We start from the raw sequence: 18,274 nt of genomic DNA, 5'->3' as shown, positions 1-18,274 counted from the left end.
CTCTGAAACCCCCAAATTAAGTCAGCAGCTTTTATTTCTTTATCATAAGGCAGAGTCAATTTTGAGTTTGGGAGATCTATACCAAACTTCTCTTGCTGTTTTAAAGTATTTTGTGCCTCTCATCTACAGTAAGTCTGCCTTCATTTTGTCACTCACTCCTAAGTGCTGCTGTTTATCAGCTAGAGCGCTGCACCTCTATCCTTCTCTCCCTTTTCTCCTCCTTTTTTTTAAGAATCCTTGAATTCATCTGGCACAGGTGGTCAGTGAATCATCTGCTGAGCTGCAAAATGATGTAAACCATTTGCCACCACTGACTCAGTCACAAGATCTCAATACGTTTGAACACTTAGAGAGCGACCGTCGTCTGGCCGAGAGCCTAACGCAGCATTTTCCACTGAATCAACAAAGCACAAAATGCAATTTCTTATGAAAGGACGCCATTGTATGTATCGCTCCAGCATCTCCCCCGGTGCCATATTTTATGACAGAGCTTATATACCTTAGTAACACCGGTGGTTCAATCACCCACAGCTCTATTAAGTTGGCTGTGAGTTCATGTTTCCTTTACTGACAGACTGTATCTTTAATTAATCTTATCTTATACATTTACATTTACACATGGAAATATTACTATTTTATCTTTCAAACAAAAATATACACATTATATAGAGTTGATACATTAGATATCTCTAAAATATCTAATAAATCATGTTTTAACCACTTGCAAAATGAATTAAATCTATTAAAATGTCCTTGAAATCTCATAAATCATACTTCTAGATACATGTGGGTACTTTCAGTGGACAGACCCTTGTTTAGGTTGCTTAGACCAGCGATCAGCATGTATTGTACCAACAGTGACTACATTTACATGCACTCTGTTTTTCTGTTTTTTGCCCATATTCCAAAAACACAATATTCCTGCTAAGCTGTTTGCATGGCTAATGAAGATGAATATTCCACCGATATTTCCGTTTACATGTAGCCGTGCATAAACCGACTTGTTGGACCGTGCGAACACAGCCTCCCACTTTCATTCGTTCAGCCACCTCATTGAAAAGGCCGGTGTTGTGATACATGCGCATATCCAAAAAACAGGTGATATTTAAATCTTTCATAATGTTTAAAAGAAAGTGTGTGTCTCAAACCAGAGATGTGGGCTTTTCTTTTGTGAATGCGTCTCTACATTCACAAAAATACCTAATTTCAAATATCCAAATGGAATATGCTGTTGACATGACTCATATCAAATTGGGGATATAGTCGTATTCAGAATCATACCTGAAAATTACTGTGCATGTGAATGTACTGAGTATCAGAGACCACATGCCAAAACACAAGCCCCCCTGGAGGCTGCAGTTTCGCACTTTCACATTTTCACACAGGGGATATCTAGTGTTAAATGTTCTAACTCTAACGTCAGTGTGGCTGTTATTCCTCCCTTTGTCGTCGCTGTCAGCCGTCGTCATCCTGTAGAGGTTATTATTCCTGGAGCAAGCTGAGAGAAGGTCATCCTCGGTATCGCTCCAAAATGCTTTGCTTGTCGTACAAGTGTCAGCCTATTCATGAAGGCGGTGATTGCTCAAGTGTCTCCTTGGCCTGAAACCAAATCAGGTTGTCAGAAATGTTTCCATAGGTTGTAGCCTGTCCAAGAGATGCTTATTATGAAAAGAGGAAACAAGGAGATTGGGCATCACCAGTCATCTGTTAGAATCTCTGACATCAAAGCCTCGTCAGTGTCAGAATGTAAATTAGAGCAGAGAAAAATTCACCTTAAAAAAAAAAAAAAACTTACTGTGGCAAAATGGGCAGTTTTTTCTTAAGTTCACGCTGTTCTCAGTTTCAACCTTCAGCGTTCAGGACAATTTGAACAGGTGCTTCTGGAGTCCCACACATGTATTCCTGTGAAGGAGTGCTCAGTTATTAATAAATGATCAATGATCATGAAATAAAATGATAGTATTTTTTGTAATATAATTCTGCAGTCTACACATCTATACCCCAGTTTCATCTTGATAATATGATAACTTATGCGATAACTTAATCCAAACAAGCTTAGGAAGGTAAACATTACTTTTTACCATGAGAATGAGACAGACTGATATTTCATGTGCATATCTGAAAGTATTTCTATCAAACAAAATATGCTAATCACCTGACTTTTTAGGTCTCTTCTATGGCTAAAAATACTTGACATGCTCTCCTTTTTTTCACAGGAGGAAGAATTAAGGAAAAGTGGGGAGGCCAAGTACGCCCATTTGAGCAACGATCTTCACGTTTTAATTGAAGTCTTTGCTCCACCTGGAGAGGCCTATTCCCGTATGAGTCATGCCTTGGAGGAGATAAAAAAATTTCTAGTTCCAGTAAGTTAGTTTAACTAATTCACTTCTTACCACTTGCAGATGACAGCACTTGCATGTGGGCATCAGTCATCACCTCTGCCTTGACAAATTCTCTACAAAACCTGCTTTCCCTTTGGGTTATAAATCACAATGCAAACAACGTTTTCCTCATATATTTCTTTGCTTTTGCAGCGTCCAGTGTTCTGCAAAGTATGCAGGGTAGATTCACATAAAAGTAAGAATTAAGCATGAAGACTCTTTTGGTACTACATCCACAGCCCTGCGCCACATGCCCTCAATAACAAGTGAAATATAATGTATTCCACAATTAAAGTGAAGTATGGAACAACTTGCAAGACTCCTCCAACTTATGGCCTGGAGAGCTTAGCAGTAATTAATGTGCATGTTGTGTACCCTCGCTGAGTCTAAGCTGTAAATATTAATCAAGCTTTGCAAGTGTGACAAGCCTAATAGAGGGGTTGTGCTGCATGAGTCTACTTATGGAGTTTATGTTTCTACAACCAAGTGGATGAGTTCTTACAACACCTCTGCTCAGCGAGCCATGAGAAGGATGCCTGCATTGAGCTGCACATCCCTCCAAACAGATTAGTAATTACTACTGTCCACCAAACAGCAAATAAATACAACTTTATTTACCTGTGTCTGATATTATGGCTTGTCTAACTTTACAATAAAGAAGCTTTGGCAGGTTTATTAGGCGCAATATTGAGGAAATGCTCCACAACGAGTTTGGTGAAAGGTGGATCTCTTTGTTTGTCTGTTTGGAGCCTGTGTGGGTGGGTTTTTGTTTGCTGTGTCATTGGTGTGGGGAAAACCTAAGAGCAGCAGCTGATGCAGTCTTGACGCCGTCAGCGTCACCGAAGTCCAGTTGCCCGTTCCTGTGTTCATCAGTGACTGAGTCCTTTAGCGTATCCCTGCATGCAAGAAAGTCAACCAACTCACTGTCTGTAGTAGCGATCCATTTGAATCAGCAAAGAAAGTATATCATGAGTGTGGTATGTATCTAAACTCAAAGTACATATAGAACTACCGACATGCTTATTATACTGCACAGTTATAACAAGTTATACGATGCATATTTGGACCCAGAGGTACAATTTTAAAGTGATGTTCTGCAGATTGTTTGGCCAAAATTGGCATCACATTTTTCCAAAAAATGCTAATTTGCTCCAGCACTTGAAGTTTGTACTGTCCTTTGCACTGAGATCCATATCACGTCCTATTGATATGGGGGTCAGCTTGCTTTTGCCCTTCTTGGATCAGGAAGGCTTTTATCTATTCTGTTTGGACTTCGTTATTAGTCCATACCTCTTCTAACCAAGACTATAAATAAATGTGTCTGATAAATTCTCGGCTCCTGCTCAGTTGCAGTACCTTGAAAAAAGATGAGGTATTATAAATTATTCTAATAGAAGTGTTGCCTCATTTTATAATTAGTGTGCACACAGGTGCAGAGATTATCTTTGATACACCCTTTTGAAAAGTTAGATGCTGGTTAGGGCATTTTTTTAATCCGGCCAGAGGTATCAGTACAGTATTTCTTACAGTATGTATTACAAAATGTATTTTTCTCACCAGTTTTGATAAAATAGGGTAACTGGGGTACTATTCTGTTAAGGTTTTTTTTTTTTTTTTTTTTTGCAGAGACAAAAGCTACATCCTCATACATGAAATTGATCTCATTGATCGCAAGGAGTGGTGAAATTATCAGATTTTATCTCTTTTTTTAATACATGATGGTGTCCCAGAGGACGCAGAGTGAAGTCACTGTATTCTCGCTGAACTAAAGATATTAAGCACACCAGTGAACTTTACTTCGACTTTACTGGAGCTGGATTGTGCAGATGGTACGAGCATTAGCTGTACAGTAATGTTGGCTTTAACATTTGGGCTTTGGTGAAAAGAAGAGGACAGTTGTGTGCATGCAGGCTTTCCTCTTGCCTGCACTGTTTCTATTGTGGAGACTTGCTGTTAACTTACTGCGCCTAAGTGGGAGGAGAGGCGCAGTAGGGGATGTGTCAAGCATGATCAAGCAGGGCAGTGCAATATTGGTGTGAAGGATTACAGGGATTTGCGCTTGCGCCACCCGCCTGCTCAGACTGGGTCAAAATCATACAACACAAAGCACAGGCCTGTTCACTGCTATTTTTGTGGCTTTACCAAGCCACCCATGCATGAACAGATCTTATTCAAAAGCTTACCATCTAGTTTTTGGGATGATATCATGACCAGTTTGACTTTGGCATACTACTAGACTACTAGCATTTTTTGTTCTCAATGTACGTGGCTGCAGTGCAAATGAATGTCATCCAATAAGTGTCGGTATGTGTTGTGATGCACAGGGTGGGGATTGTGGAGGCGGACACTTTTATACATGCTGGACACTGACTGGCAGACGCCCCCCTCCCATAGCCAAACTGTCCATGTGATTCAACGCCAACTTATTTTTGGCTCTTTGCCTACTATCACTGAACCATTTCCTGCATCACACAACAGTTCTCCCAGAAGCAGAGCAACGCATTAACCAAATGTGTTATCTCCTCCCAAGATAATTTAACATCATCTGCCCTCTGAGGCTTATGTAAGGTTCCATAAATTCACTTGTGGCATTTCTGCACCTTCTACAGAATCAATGATATCATTTTCCTCTTGGGAAAAGCTCTGGTGGTAGAATCACTGTGGATTGCTCCCTCTCTCCATTTTGAAATTGTTAGAGCACAGAACATGCTGTTTCTAGAGGGATGGAAAAGACATGATTTGATTGGTTATGATTGATGCCAGCCCTTACCACACCTGCTGATAGTGTATTCCACCTAATCTAACCTGGTGACAAAATTACTAAAAATCAGTTGCCTCACCCTGTGTATGCTGTGTGTCTTTAATTCACGGAAATGTAGCCTGGTGTCTTTCACATGCTATACCACCTGCATGCTGAGCAGTGACACTTTGTCTCTCTAGCTAAAAAGATTATCTGGCTGCAGGGGGCACATGTATAAAATTCAACTGTAAATTCAAAGTCAAGTGACCTGGAGCATTGCACTCAGCTGCTCCTTTGATTCACCCAAGCTCTTCTCTTGAGCTCATCTTCTAACAGACACAACAGCTGTGCACCAAATTTTCTCCATCCCCTACCAAAATAATTTCTATTTCAGCATCTCCCACAGGAATCAGTAAAGATTATTACTTTACCCTGATAATTTATCAAAACCTGTCCCCCACTCAATTCTGACTGTTTGCATGCTGTGGGATATACAAAAGTGTCAAATGCATTATGCATTCTTTTCATCTGACCGAAAAAAAAAAAAAAAAAAAAAAAACACTCCTTATGTGGTGTTTACATATATCTCCTATTGTAAATCACAATTGTCTCATGCCCATTTGTGCAATAAGCCGTGGATTTGACACCCACAGACAAAATATTCTGCATGTAAGTATGTTGTGCAGTTCATCCAGTCCTGAGGAGAAATGGAACATACAGAGCAGCAAGAAGAAGTACAGTTTCCCTGACTGCCGGCTGCTGAAGTGGTTGGCAAGATTGAGCAGAGAATGTTTGCCTTATCTGGAGACCTTAGCTCTGCCATCACCCATAAATCCAAGCATGTTTGAATGGCAAAAACTGACTACAGCAATGCTGTCAGCTCAGAGCTGAGTGAGGGTGAGGGCTACTGGAGGTAGAGAGGCAATTCCAATGCTCTCTTCATTGAGTGAGCATGTGGCCTTCATCATTGGCCGAACTGCAGTGGGTGGCATTGTGCCAGATACGGTAAAGAGAGTGACACAGATGCTTGAACAAGGTATGTGGTAGGATGTTTCTTCTACAAAATCTATTGTGACATTAAATACAATATTTTAGGTTGCTGTGAAATTAAAAAAAAAAAAAAAAATGTCCTGGCCTATTTGTGCATTTTTTAGTTGTTTAATTCTATTGAAGTGGCCAGAAGTACTGTAAAATTTGGCCTAATGTTGCAGAGCGAAGGTCCTGCATAGGTCCTGGTATCCCACATGCTCTCAGTAATGCAGTGCTGAGGTGCACAGTGATAATATTGTCCATTAACAATGTTGCATTAGAGCACAGGGTTTCCAAAGTTGTACTGAGTGAAATAACTTAAACTTTAAATGTTTTAAGTCAAAGAATATATATATATTTTTTTTTTTATCATTTTCTAATTAAGCATGAAGTGGCCTGTTCTATTCACTCACCAAGCTCTTTAGAAACAGATGCATCACCCCGAGAGGCAGCGGAACTGCGGCTGCAGCTGGCTGCTTTTGGGCCACAGGTTCGTTGGGGTCAACAGACCTGATGCGCTTAAGGGGGGAAAGAAACATTTTTCATTGCCAAGTTACAGTATGCAGGACCGCACACGCTCTGATGATTTTGCAGACCTTCTCTTGCTGGAACTATGCAGTAGTCTGCCACACATAGCCCTTAGACACAGCCATATCCCCTAAGCAGACCAATACTGTACAGAGTGCATGCAGCTGTGAACCACATTGCAGCTCGTCTGCTGTGTGCTCTGGGGATTTACAAAAGGATTTAGCAGCCAAGGCTTCAGTGGCCATTGTCACCGATCCATTGTCACCAGGGGTTGTAAATACCACATTTTTAAATGTTTTAGATGGCACACAAAATAAAGTCTGTACCTACCAAAGTTGCAAAACACATGCTACCAGTCTGTTTTTCATTTAATATAAACAAATTCTTCCTCGCAAGTTAGCCCTTATTGCAGTGTGAGTGCAGTGGATGATATCTGGGAAACTGGACATCATTGCAAATTGTATTTTGATGTTGGCCTGTTCACCCACCATGCAGGAGGAACAGGGGAATCGTACATCAGATTATGCTGTTCCAGCATGTTGGGCACGACATGGCTCAGGAAGGACTGGGATATCCCCAAACTATCCACAAGCTCTTTCTGTAACATCCCAGTCGCCTCACTTGAGAGGGTTGTGAGGGCAGGGAACCCGGAGACTCTATCTAAGTTGTCTGTAGGAGTGAATGTGAGCGTGATTGTCTGTCTGGCTGTGTTAGCCCTGAAATACTCTGGTGACCTTTTGTCCAGTGTATGTTGGCATCAGCCCCAGCCTATGTGACCATGAAATGGAATGCGCAGGTAGACAATAAATGAATATTTGCTCATTTTAAGACAGCTACAGTCAACACTTTTTTGGTGAAACTTATTCAAGGTCTGCACAAGTTGACATTGAGGTTAATGCAAACTGTGAAAGGTTGACTGGGTGCCTGTGATTTAGAGTGTGTGTGGGTGGAAAACTAGTGACAAACCCAACCTGTCCACTATATTGAGGCATATAAGCGTAAATGTTTCTCACATGCAACACTCACGGCCTGGTAATCCCCCTGCTATCAGATCACTTCAGTTTTAATTTGTGTAATCTTAAACATAGTGAATTGTCTATTATCTATCTATTTTTAATTTTTTTGGAAGCACATCTGAATTGTTCCTTTGCCTGTTTTATAATGAAAGAGACCACAAAAATGAAGCACACCTAAATGGAGTGACATCACAGAAAAATTCCAAAGTCTCCATGGCTGACAGGCGGCTCTGAAATATTATCATCACTGATGATAGTTAGTGGGCTGAAACAATGGAAGTGACTTTCATCTGTGTTGGAGTGGACGCTTCCAATAGAAAAGAAATAAAGCGCATCCCCATTGTCATGGCCAGAGAGGGAGTGAATGTGAAAATGATAGACTTGAGTTTTATCCCAGGAGAGACGTCGTCTACTCTGAGCTTTTCTGTTTTTGTGCAGATAACGCTAGCATTAACTTTGGTAGTAAAGCTTGGATAGGTGAGAAAAAATGTTTTTGCCAAGCTGGAGTGAGCAACCCTGAACGCTTTGGCTGGGTAGAGTGCACAATGTGCTGCAAACTCCCACCAACACCACGCCTTTTGACTTTGAGAGCTTTGTGCTGAAGGTTGCAACTTCTTTAACTTTCACAGTTAGGACAGAAAACCTGAAGGAGTTCAGTGAGTTCATTGATCTGGATTACCAGCACCTCCTGGGGACAAATCACATCCACTAGCCGCCTCTGATGCCCACCCTCAAGAGGGTGCTCGAGCTATGCCCTGCTCTCAAGTCTTACTTCAGATCCCAGGAAAACATCCCAAGAGCCATTGTGCAATTCTTGGAGAACTCTGAGTGTGAAATATGAATGTGGATGATGCACAATCAACTGACAAGCCTCTCAGTGCATCCAGGCCCTGGAGAAACAGAGATCCTCTTGCAGCACACATAAAATGTCTGAGACAAGCTGCATGCTTCATGGGACTCACTGAGATTTTTCCCCTATAATCTTAGATCAGTTAGACGCCGTTATTATTACTATCATCAGTGTCAAATTATTGGTAATGTTAGTATAATGACTCGCTTATCAATATTATTAGTATCAAGGAATTATTAATCAGTGTAGCTTTACTTGTGTGGATTATGGTAACTATGATCAATGCCATTGCATTATTGATTAAATGTCAGTGTTCAGTCTCCAAACATAGTGTTTAAATGTTGTAACGTACAGCAGAAGGCAGAAGAGGAAAATGCATTTCAGCGCTGTAGGCGTTTGTCTGCTGTGGTGCAATAAAAACATTTAATTCTGCGAGTGCAAACACCGCCTTTTTTTAGTCCAGCTTGGCCACTTGCATGCACCCTGAATGGATCAATACGCGCCTAATTCTTTCTTCCATTAGTAATTAAATGACAGTTGTTTTGGGTGGGTGAAAAGTCCTCTGACGCACACAAACAGCGGAGATTGCAGGTTGATGTGAAGGCCCTCTGCAACTGTTGCATCACTTATTCTCTCAAATTATTTTTTTCTGAGGTGTCCTTTGTGAGTTAGCAAAGAAGAGACAAACAGCTGGATACTGGAACGGACCATGACCTGGCATTTTCTCCTCAAGCTCTATGGGAGCTGGTAGCCATAACAAATGCAACTCTCTCAGACATGACAAGATGTTCGCCTCTGTGCGTCCACTGGTTCAGTTCCTGTGCGTAGCGTTTCATGTTATCTTAGCATAAAGACTTGAAGTCTATGGAAGTCGGTAGCCTGGCTCTGTCAAACTGAAAAAGCAAACCTTACTCCAAAGTTGTCTTATTTCTTATTCTCATCTTAGAATTTAAAAAAAAAAAAAATCTTTTAGGAGTCTTTTAGGAGAAATTAATTTGTGCCGGATGTTCCTATACCCTCAGCGGTGCACAGATCATCGCAATAGACTGAAAGATACACTACTACACATATATAAGCGCTGGACAATGGTATTAAACATCTTGTCTCAGTCTCAGTAAGTTGGAAAAAGTATTTTGCCCAAAACGTTGAACTGTTCCTCTTAAAGTCGTATTATAACTGCTATTATTATTGCAATTGGTTAACATTAACTGGGAGGTTAACTTGTCAAGACAGAATAACAAACAAAGGAAATTAATTTGCTAATTCTGGCTCTGCACTGGTGGTCTGAGGAGCCGGATGAAGGAAGACACCAAAGTCCTCTTATTATTATATTTTATTGTCTAGTCCTGTGTTTTTGCATGCAGACATCTCCAGAGCAGGTTACCTTGTTTCATGTAACCACCATTCAGCCAACTCCAATATTTGCTTGTCAGTTATATGGATTTCAATTTTAACACAACTGTGCCACACCTCTCAGTGCCCAGTTATAATAACACAGCGAATCAGGTGTCCGTGGCAACAACATGCCACTTGGGGTGGAAATGTTACACAGCATCCATCCATAAAAGCTACTTTGCTATTCTTTGTTTGTTTCCGCTGCTCCAGTGGGAGGAGAAGATTGCAAACAGACACAGCTTGTTATCATGAAACCAAAAGACCAGCGTAGTGGAAAAAATAAGCCACAAACTATGCCATGTATAGAAATTATGGAAAAAGGAACATAGTCATGAGATCTATTCAGAAGTTGCAAGTGATTTTTTTTCTTTTTTCTTTTTTCAATAATTCTCTAATATGTTGTTTCAGTTGGATGAATCACACCATTTATTTTGCCAGTGAAATCATTTCACTTGATGCTGCACAGCCTCAGTGGAACAGGCTTGACTGCATCTTGTGTAATTATAGATCAATTCTGGTCAGTTTCATTGTACAAATGCAGAAATGATGTACATATGGTAACACGGGGAAAATAACTAAAGCAATTTGAAGGACATTGTGGGTGGATGATCAAAAATAATTACACTTAGCAAATCACATGAAATCAGAAGCTTCAGAATGGGTTTCTCCCTAGATACTCATACTATTGCCTCTGTCAACAGTTAGGTTTTATAAGCTCTTGCAGATTTGTTGCTTTGGATAAGCTCCCAGTTTTCCAATTAAAAGGTCCAAGTCCAGTGTCCTTCAGACCAAGAGTATAATTAAGGCCTTATTCATTTACTTTGGAATGAGGAAAGTCCATCTGTGCAGTGTCTTGAAAATGTCTTGAAAGCAAACAGAAGGTTTTTTGTCCCTGAAATGTGGGCGTTAAAATATTTTCATCTCTGAATTTATTCACCATATGGTCCCAGTTTTACACATTTTAAATACAATGCTAAGTGACCCCCCTCTTGGTTTGTTTTTGTTGGATTTTCACTTATTTTCCACATTGAATTCAAATCTTTGTGTGTGTTGAAGCCAATTATACAAAGACTGAAAAAGAGATTGTGTTTCTCTCATTTGTTTGGTGCGCAGGGTAATCGAAAGGGCAATCTCAAGGTGTGAAAAAGATTCACAAGCGAATTCAAGGAATGATTATGAGAGCAGCAAATGTTTCTCTGCATGAATGTTTACTGAAATGCCTCCCAGAGCCAGGCAGAAAATAATCCAGGAACTCCTAAAGAGCGCTACAACATTATCCGGAGACCTGGCGTCTTTTGACCTCAACCACAAACTTTGTCTTCACTAAAGAGAAATGGGATTTATGGTAGCATAGCTTCGTGTGAACGACTGCTCACTGAGAAAAAACAAACAAACAGAAATATGAATGTTTTTCTGATGTTTTCTAAAGAAAAACCACCTGGATAACCCTGCGTTGCTCTGGAAAGACATTCTCTGGATAAATCAGCCATTAGTGTAATATTTTGGCTGGCATGGTGTCTGGCAAAAAAACAAACACTGCATTATACAGCAATGACCTCAAGGCAAAAATCAAACATGATGGCAGTTTTGTCATAGTTTGGGGATGCTTTACCACATGAGGACCTGGACAGTTTTGCTGAAGAAACCATGAACTCTGATCTGTATCAGAGAATATCAAGCCATTTGTCTGGGAAGCAAAACACAGCTGGTCATGGAGCAGGACAACCATCTGAAACAACAGCCTACATGAGCATAGCTGAAGATCAAGAAATTTAAAAGACTGAATCAGCTCATCAATACCCTGACTTAAACTCCACTGAGATTGTGACACGATGTGAAATGAGTCCAAAAACCCACAAATATCACTTGGATGAAGCACTGATCAATAATAGTCAATCAATCATATATATAGTGATATACATATAACAAGTCTGTGGTTGTGTTTTTGTTAATAAAAGTGATGTTAGTCTTAGGTATTGACAGACAGTGATTGTAAAAGGACACTTGGTGCCATCTTTGGAAAGCCTTGGGGCAGTAGTATCATGACCAGAACCCTGTTTCTTTGAATGGAGATTTGTCAGTATCTAACGTTATGGCATATATGGTATCATTTGTTTTCCATATTTAGGGATGCTGTCAAGTTGTATGCAACATGGAGTCATAAAATTTGTTCTGGAGACATTAGTGCTGCAGAAAATGATGTGGTGATGTTTTGTTTGCCAAATAAAAAGGAGTACATACACAAAATTGTTTGGTTTTGATGAATAATTATATCAATATTTCTGGTACATTAACATACCCTACCATTGCACTGCAAATTAAAGTGTTTATACTGTGTCTTGACAGAACTGAAGACACTGGTCATATCGTTCTGGGTAGTGCTGCACCTGGAATATCAGATTGTCATTGTCCAATCCGCTGTTTTCTGTTTTCTTTGTGATGCGCTACACAACATCCGGTGTTAAATTCCATTGGGAAGGATGGAAAAAAGTTGAAATAGTTTAACTTTGGACAGCAGTGCCGTCTGCCGTTACCACACCGAAATCTGTGACCACAGAGGGCGCACATTCACATGGATAACCTTGTGCAAATCAATGTCATAGGATGACACATCACTTGAAAACACAGAGGTCTCGATTTCTGACAGCTGTCGTCAGAATGTGCGACAGCGCCCTCTGCGGTCACAGATTTCAATGTAACACTGTCATTATCCAGCAGGCTTGCCCAGTGATGTCCAGTTTGCCGTCTGACTCCCATCTGAGAGCAGCATCATCGTCTTGCCTGGGCTTGTGTGGACCAGCAGCAATGACGTCCGTCGGATCTCTAAATATCAAAGTTGTGCAGCAACACAAAATCTGAGGATGTGATTGGCTGGCAGTGTGTCTTACATTGAGCTGCTGCCATATTTAGCGTTTTAAAATTTGCCATTATAAGCTGACAGATTGCAATGACCTCTTTAATCTGTAATCACAGTGTCTCTGGTCATAATTATTTTTTCACACAGGGACATAGAGTGTCACATGGCCTTAAAAAAACAAACCAAACAAACAAAAAAAAAAACATCGATATTTACAGTGTTCCCACAGGATTTTTTTTTTAAATGTAATGGTGTTTTTTTTGTTGAAGAGCTTGTAACACCCAGAGTTAAAACTGTGCAAAAATGTGGAGAATCAGATGAGGGGGCAAATACTATTTCACAGCACTGTAAGGCGCCCACATGATTCTGTGCTGCATTCATTACATCATGAGGCGTAGGTACAATAAGCTTATCAACAACATGGAAATGCAGTAGTAGGAAGTAGTAGGAGAATCAGCGGATATGGAGGAAAAAAACACACACACACATGGGTGACACAGTATGACATTCATGTGTTTTATGTGTGTGTCCAACCAGCATAATGGTTGTACATTCATGTTATCTGACTTTGCTTATCATTGCATGCTGGGCAGGATCATGCCTTATGGATCAGTGAGCAATAATTCGCTGGTTGGATTAATGCTCACACAGAGATGTCATATGTTAGAATTTGGAAGAACTATAACATGTCCTAACAACAAAATACTGATGTGGACTCTAATTTATAATGAATTGTACATTTCTGGAAACCAAGACACACAGGATGATGTGCACAAACCGGGTCAAAGTTAAAATAAATTGATCTTCAGAGCATGGCAGCTGGTTCATTTTGTCAGCGATCGTGTTTTGGATAGGATTCATGGGACACAGGTTCTCTAGGGGGATCCGAGACATTTTATGTTACTTAAAGTCATCAAAAGCTTTTGTCGTTTAAGGCCACGGGGAATCATCAGTGCATCCCTTCCATGGATGTCTCTGGGCAAATGTTTGTACTTTGATTTTCGGCTGACCGAAGTTCCTTTTTAAGCATGATTTATCCAGGCAGTGTTTGCTCAGCATGCATCTTCTCTTTCAGCTGTCCCCTCTTACACAATCAAGCAGTTTCAAAGACAAAACTTGGTTGTCAAAGCCATTGACAACGAAGAAAATGGTGCTGTCCAAGGTTGCTGCCTCTGGCGTTCTCCGTTGCTTTGATGTCATTATACACATGTAGCCTGGGGTGCCAAATCTTGCAAGTGTGGCTTAAGTGGTTCTGGGAAATAAGCCTATTTTTCTGTCAGTATTGACAAGATAATGAATACTGCTTTATCCACTCAGTTATCTGCTGTGTGATGATTTGTGTCATGTTTGATAACTGCTGGAGAAAAATGCTTAAGAATCACAAGATAACAGTATTCCACACAAGGTTGTTGAAAATGTCAATTTCAGGCAGTGTGAAAAAAATAAGGAATGTTTCCTGCTGCTATAATGTATAACAAAGGATCTGTTTGACTATAATTTCAACTACTTTCTTACTTCTCCTATTGCCTTCATTGCATATACAAAACGAATATGAAATAGTATTTTGATTTTGGTCGTCGAACCTCATCATGACGGTAAACGGTATACCTTAGTTAAGCTGTCTGAAAATGATTTCACTTGAAAAGAGCATTGTCCCAAAAGATATCCGTTCTTTGAAACACCCAGTGTCTTTTCTGCAAAAAGATCACCAACAAGAATATAAAACTTCAGAGGAACATTTACTTTCCTTTTGTCTGCTGGTAATCTCCCATCTCCCATCTTATCCCAGCCCATAACTGGAAGATAAAATCCTTCAATGAATATTCAGTGCGCAGCAAAGCCATGTGTTTTCTGTGTACGTCTCCTCAATTTTAATTTGATGACATTTTCGACTGTTGCAAACATCTGTTGCGTTTGGAAAAACAAATGTCCATGCCATTCATAAGAGACATGTTTTATTTTGTTTGCACAGGACTACAATGACGAGATAAGACAGGAGCAACTGAGAGAGCTTTCCTTCTTGAACGGGTCTGACGACACTACCAGAGGAAGAAGTGTACAAACAAGGGGCTTACGACCAGCTTCCACACTATCCACAAGGTACAATACTAATTCTGATATTGATTATGATATAACTCTGAATGTAAGAGTTTTTTTGTGGAAAAAAGAGGCTTCTTTAGGCTGGAAGGCTCTAAAAGTTACATAGTTTTTTATGGTCAGATTCATGATGTCAGTAAAAACGTGGTAACCTTCACATTCGACCTTGGAGCATTTTCTTTTTTCACTGCCGGCATTCACTCTTAACCCTGTCGGCTATTTGTTGATTAATTAATGAATTTAAAAAAAAAAAATTGTTTAAATACTCCAGCCTATCTCTTCATAATTGCAAGCCTCCTCCCTCGGGTTAGGAATGCAATTTACGTTGCTCATGCCGTTTCCTCTCACATAAATTTCTGTGTATAAATTATACAAAAGAAAGACAAATTAGTTGAGCCATATAACTTCCCAGAAAGCCCTCAACGCCCTTGACTTTTTTGGCACATTTTATTGTGCAGCGGAAATTGATGGACATTTTTGTATTACATTTGCAGAAAAGCTACTCCAAAAGTCAGTGTGCGGTGGCGTTCATTTCAAATTCATGTCATGAAAAAAATAAAAATAGTACTAATGATTTGGTGTAATGACCAAAATGTGTTTAATATTTCACATGGAATGGTACTGAGACCTCATCCTCAGGTTATAGACATGGGGTTTGAAAAATACTTTCTTTTTAAATTGTCCCAATTATGGATTTCTCGCCAACACTTCTGATATTAGCTGTCCTGCATAAATCTCAGGAGAATTTTAGGGATGTGGGCAGGACTAGCACAGATAACCAACCAACTGCAGAACAACCCATAAAATGATTACTGATGTTGCGTAACATTTGATTGGTTGAGCCATGCCGGCTTGTCTCAGTCTCCTTGCAAGTCATTTTGTAGGACAAACTTCCCGTAATCTACCTGAGACACGTATTAAGCATGGCAGTCCCTCATGATTAGGCAAGTAGAGTACAGTATGCTGTGACGGCTTGCCCTAATTCAGGTGGTACTTGAGCTAAATACAGCAGCACCATGTGATGCTGCCAATTTAAAGTCACCAGCACTTCCCTACGCAGATTTTCTCCTTATGGTACGCCGATAAGCGATTATTGTAAATCTCCATGAAAATATGCACCAGTAATTCTCCTTTAAGTGCTGTTTTTGGATCACAATGGGCTGTTACCTAGTGAAGGATCTGCCAAAAGAAGACAGTGTATCCTAGCCCACCTACATCTTGTGACTGTTAAAAATGTTTGCAAGTTATCAGACAATAGACAGCTTTGCAGTGTTATAATCCGCCCTGCCATCCCTGCGGTGTTCCTGTTGTCCTGGACAGCCACACTTCCACACGAGAAGCGATCCATTCCTAATTTTCTCATCCAGGCTCAAACACTGGTGTTCAAGTCCTTTGGCCTTTGATCTGTATCTACCGGCCTAAGTTTTGTACACAAATAACACATCACAGTTGGTTCTTTTGGAAAATTACACCCGCTTTCCTACAGCCAAGCGTACAACCTGAATGCATTCATCAGACTCAGGCAGATGGTGATCTGATTTTGTAGAAATGCAGGCATAGCGGCGCTTCATCACGTTATTGAAATAACCATGCTGTGTCCCAAAGGCATGTTTTCAGAGCAGAGCAAGACACATAGTGACACTCTCAGCCCTCTGATCATTACAAAATCTACCTCAGTGCCAGTGGAGGTTATGCTTATCTTGTACTTCACCCAAGCGTACACTGTGTCACCCACCTATTGAAGCAGTTTGCACATGTGCAGTAATAACAATAAAGATTTTCTACGTTACATACAGTACAGCTCATCATGTTGTGGCGCACAGATAATTAAAGCAAACTGATGCAACGTCTGTCCGTTTATTTGATTTACCAGGGGCCATGGAGGTGTAGGACGGGGTGCAGTAGCATCTCGGGGGAAAGCAGCAACACACAGCGCCCTTCCCACCACTGTTTTATCAAGGGAGGTACAAGCTCCACGAGCCAGGAGTGCAGCAGGGAATCCGGGATACAGGCCCCCGCTGTTACCGCTCACACATGAATCATACGACGACTATGTAAGTCCAATCCCTCCTGGCATATTGAGGAGAAAAAAAGATAGCAGTGTTCATCAGAGTTCATTAAATCCTCTTTCATCTCATATGAATGAGTGTAGCTTTGCAGAGACTTTGGTAGTGTACACAGCAACACGTGTTTTAAAAATTAGGGCAAGCAGGAAAATACTGAAAGGCACCAAAAAATATATTTTGCAGAACTGACCACAAAATGTGCTCAAGGCAGTCATCAGACTCAAGGGGTAGTTTAGTGGTGCAGAGAACCACTCCCATTTGTGTTCGCCTTTAGATAAAAATCAGCCGTCATATTGGTTGACTTTCAGTAAGGGCGAGTACGAAATCTTGCATCACATCACATTACATCACATTATGCATCATAAACATATGTATTATCACCATGCAAATGTGGATGTTTTATTTTATGGCGTGCACAGCGCCACATACAATGGCTGTTGAAATGATGTAGTTCTTCAAGATACTTATCTTAGACACAAAACAGGGAATCATATCAGGGAAATATTCAAGGTTGTGAGAATATGTGTATCCTCAGTTGTCAGGAACTCTCAAGGTCATGTTGAGAGGGTTGTACAAGGTGAGTTCTATGTTTTGTCCAAATGAAAAAAGGCAACACTTTCACCAGTCTATTTCCTCAGAGCTTTCCTGCTAAGCAAAGCCCCCATGTGTGCCGGCAATTGCAGATTGGCCTGTCTGCATGGGGAAATGCACAAGCACAGTCTCATTACCAAACCAAATTGAGTTCTGATGTAGAGCCTGTGTATTTCTGAGAAGTGAAAAAAGACAGGCGTTTTTTTTTTTTTTTTTTTTCTCTTTGTAATTGGAGGATGGAAAGGAAGGGTGGAGCACAGAGACTAGGGGATTATGGAATGATGAGTTTGTCCTGAACATTTTCTTCCCTCAAATCTCACTTTGCTATTTTTTCTGCCACATTACTCAGTTTTCTCTCTGAGGGTGTTTCCACAATGTAGCAAGACCTCTCTATATGAGGGCCCCAGCATTTTTTTTTTCTCCATCCACTTAAGTGTACAAGATGCTCCAATGCCTGTTGTTGTTCTTTCACAATGATCCTGACTTTTACAGCCTAGTGGAACACAGTAATAAATCAGCAGTGCTGACCGCATCTCTTCTGCTACATCCTGCATTTGTCTTTGGGAAGATATACAGTGTGAATGCCTATCATGTAACAGGGATTTCTCCAGAGGTCGTTTTGATTGATGGCCTCTGTCTACTTGTCAGTCTGTCTCATAAAAGTGATACTGCGAGAATGACCATAATTGTACCTAATTGAGGGTGGTATTGATTCCAAACTTCA

At 40.4% G+C, this 18,274-nt stretch overlaps 1 protein-coding gene across 7 annotated transcripts in view; it reads left to right on the top strand.

The window, feature by feature from the left end:
* khdrbs2 (KH domain containing, RNA binding, signal transduction associated 2) overlaps window positions 1-18,274 on the top strand; it is a 75,989-nt gene that overhangs the window by 34,312 nt on the left and 23,403 nt on the right. For all 7 annotated transcript variants that reach the window (XR_003929504.1, XR_003929503.1, XR_003929506.1 and 4 more), the window contains exons 4-6: window positions 2,217-2,363; window positions 14,769-14,896; window positions 16,767-16,947. Coding sequence is in view for 3 of the 7 variants with exons in the window: in XM_030071434.1 (XP_029927294.1) it covers window positions 2,217-2,363; window positions 14,769-14,896; window positions 16,767-16,947 (456 nt within the window). In the remaining 4 variants the exon portion in view is untranslated. The remainder of the gene's footprint in view (window positions 1-2,216; window positions 2,364-14,768; window positions 14,897-16,766; window positions 16,948-18,274) is intronic.

This window comes from Myripristis murdjan, chromosome 15, assembly GCF_902150065.1.
Source record: "Myripristis murdjan chromosome 15, fMyrMur1.1, whole genome shotgun sequence".
Classification (NCBI taxonomy): Eukaryota; Metazoa; Chordata; class Actinopteri; order Holocentriformes; family Holocentridae; genus Myripristis; species Myripristis murdjan.
The sequence above is the reverse complement of the archived record's forward strand: the minus strand, read 5'-3'. Positions and strand labels throughout refer to the sequence as shown.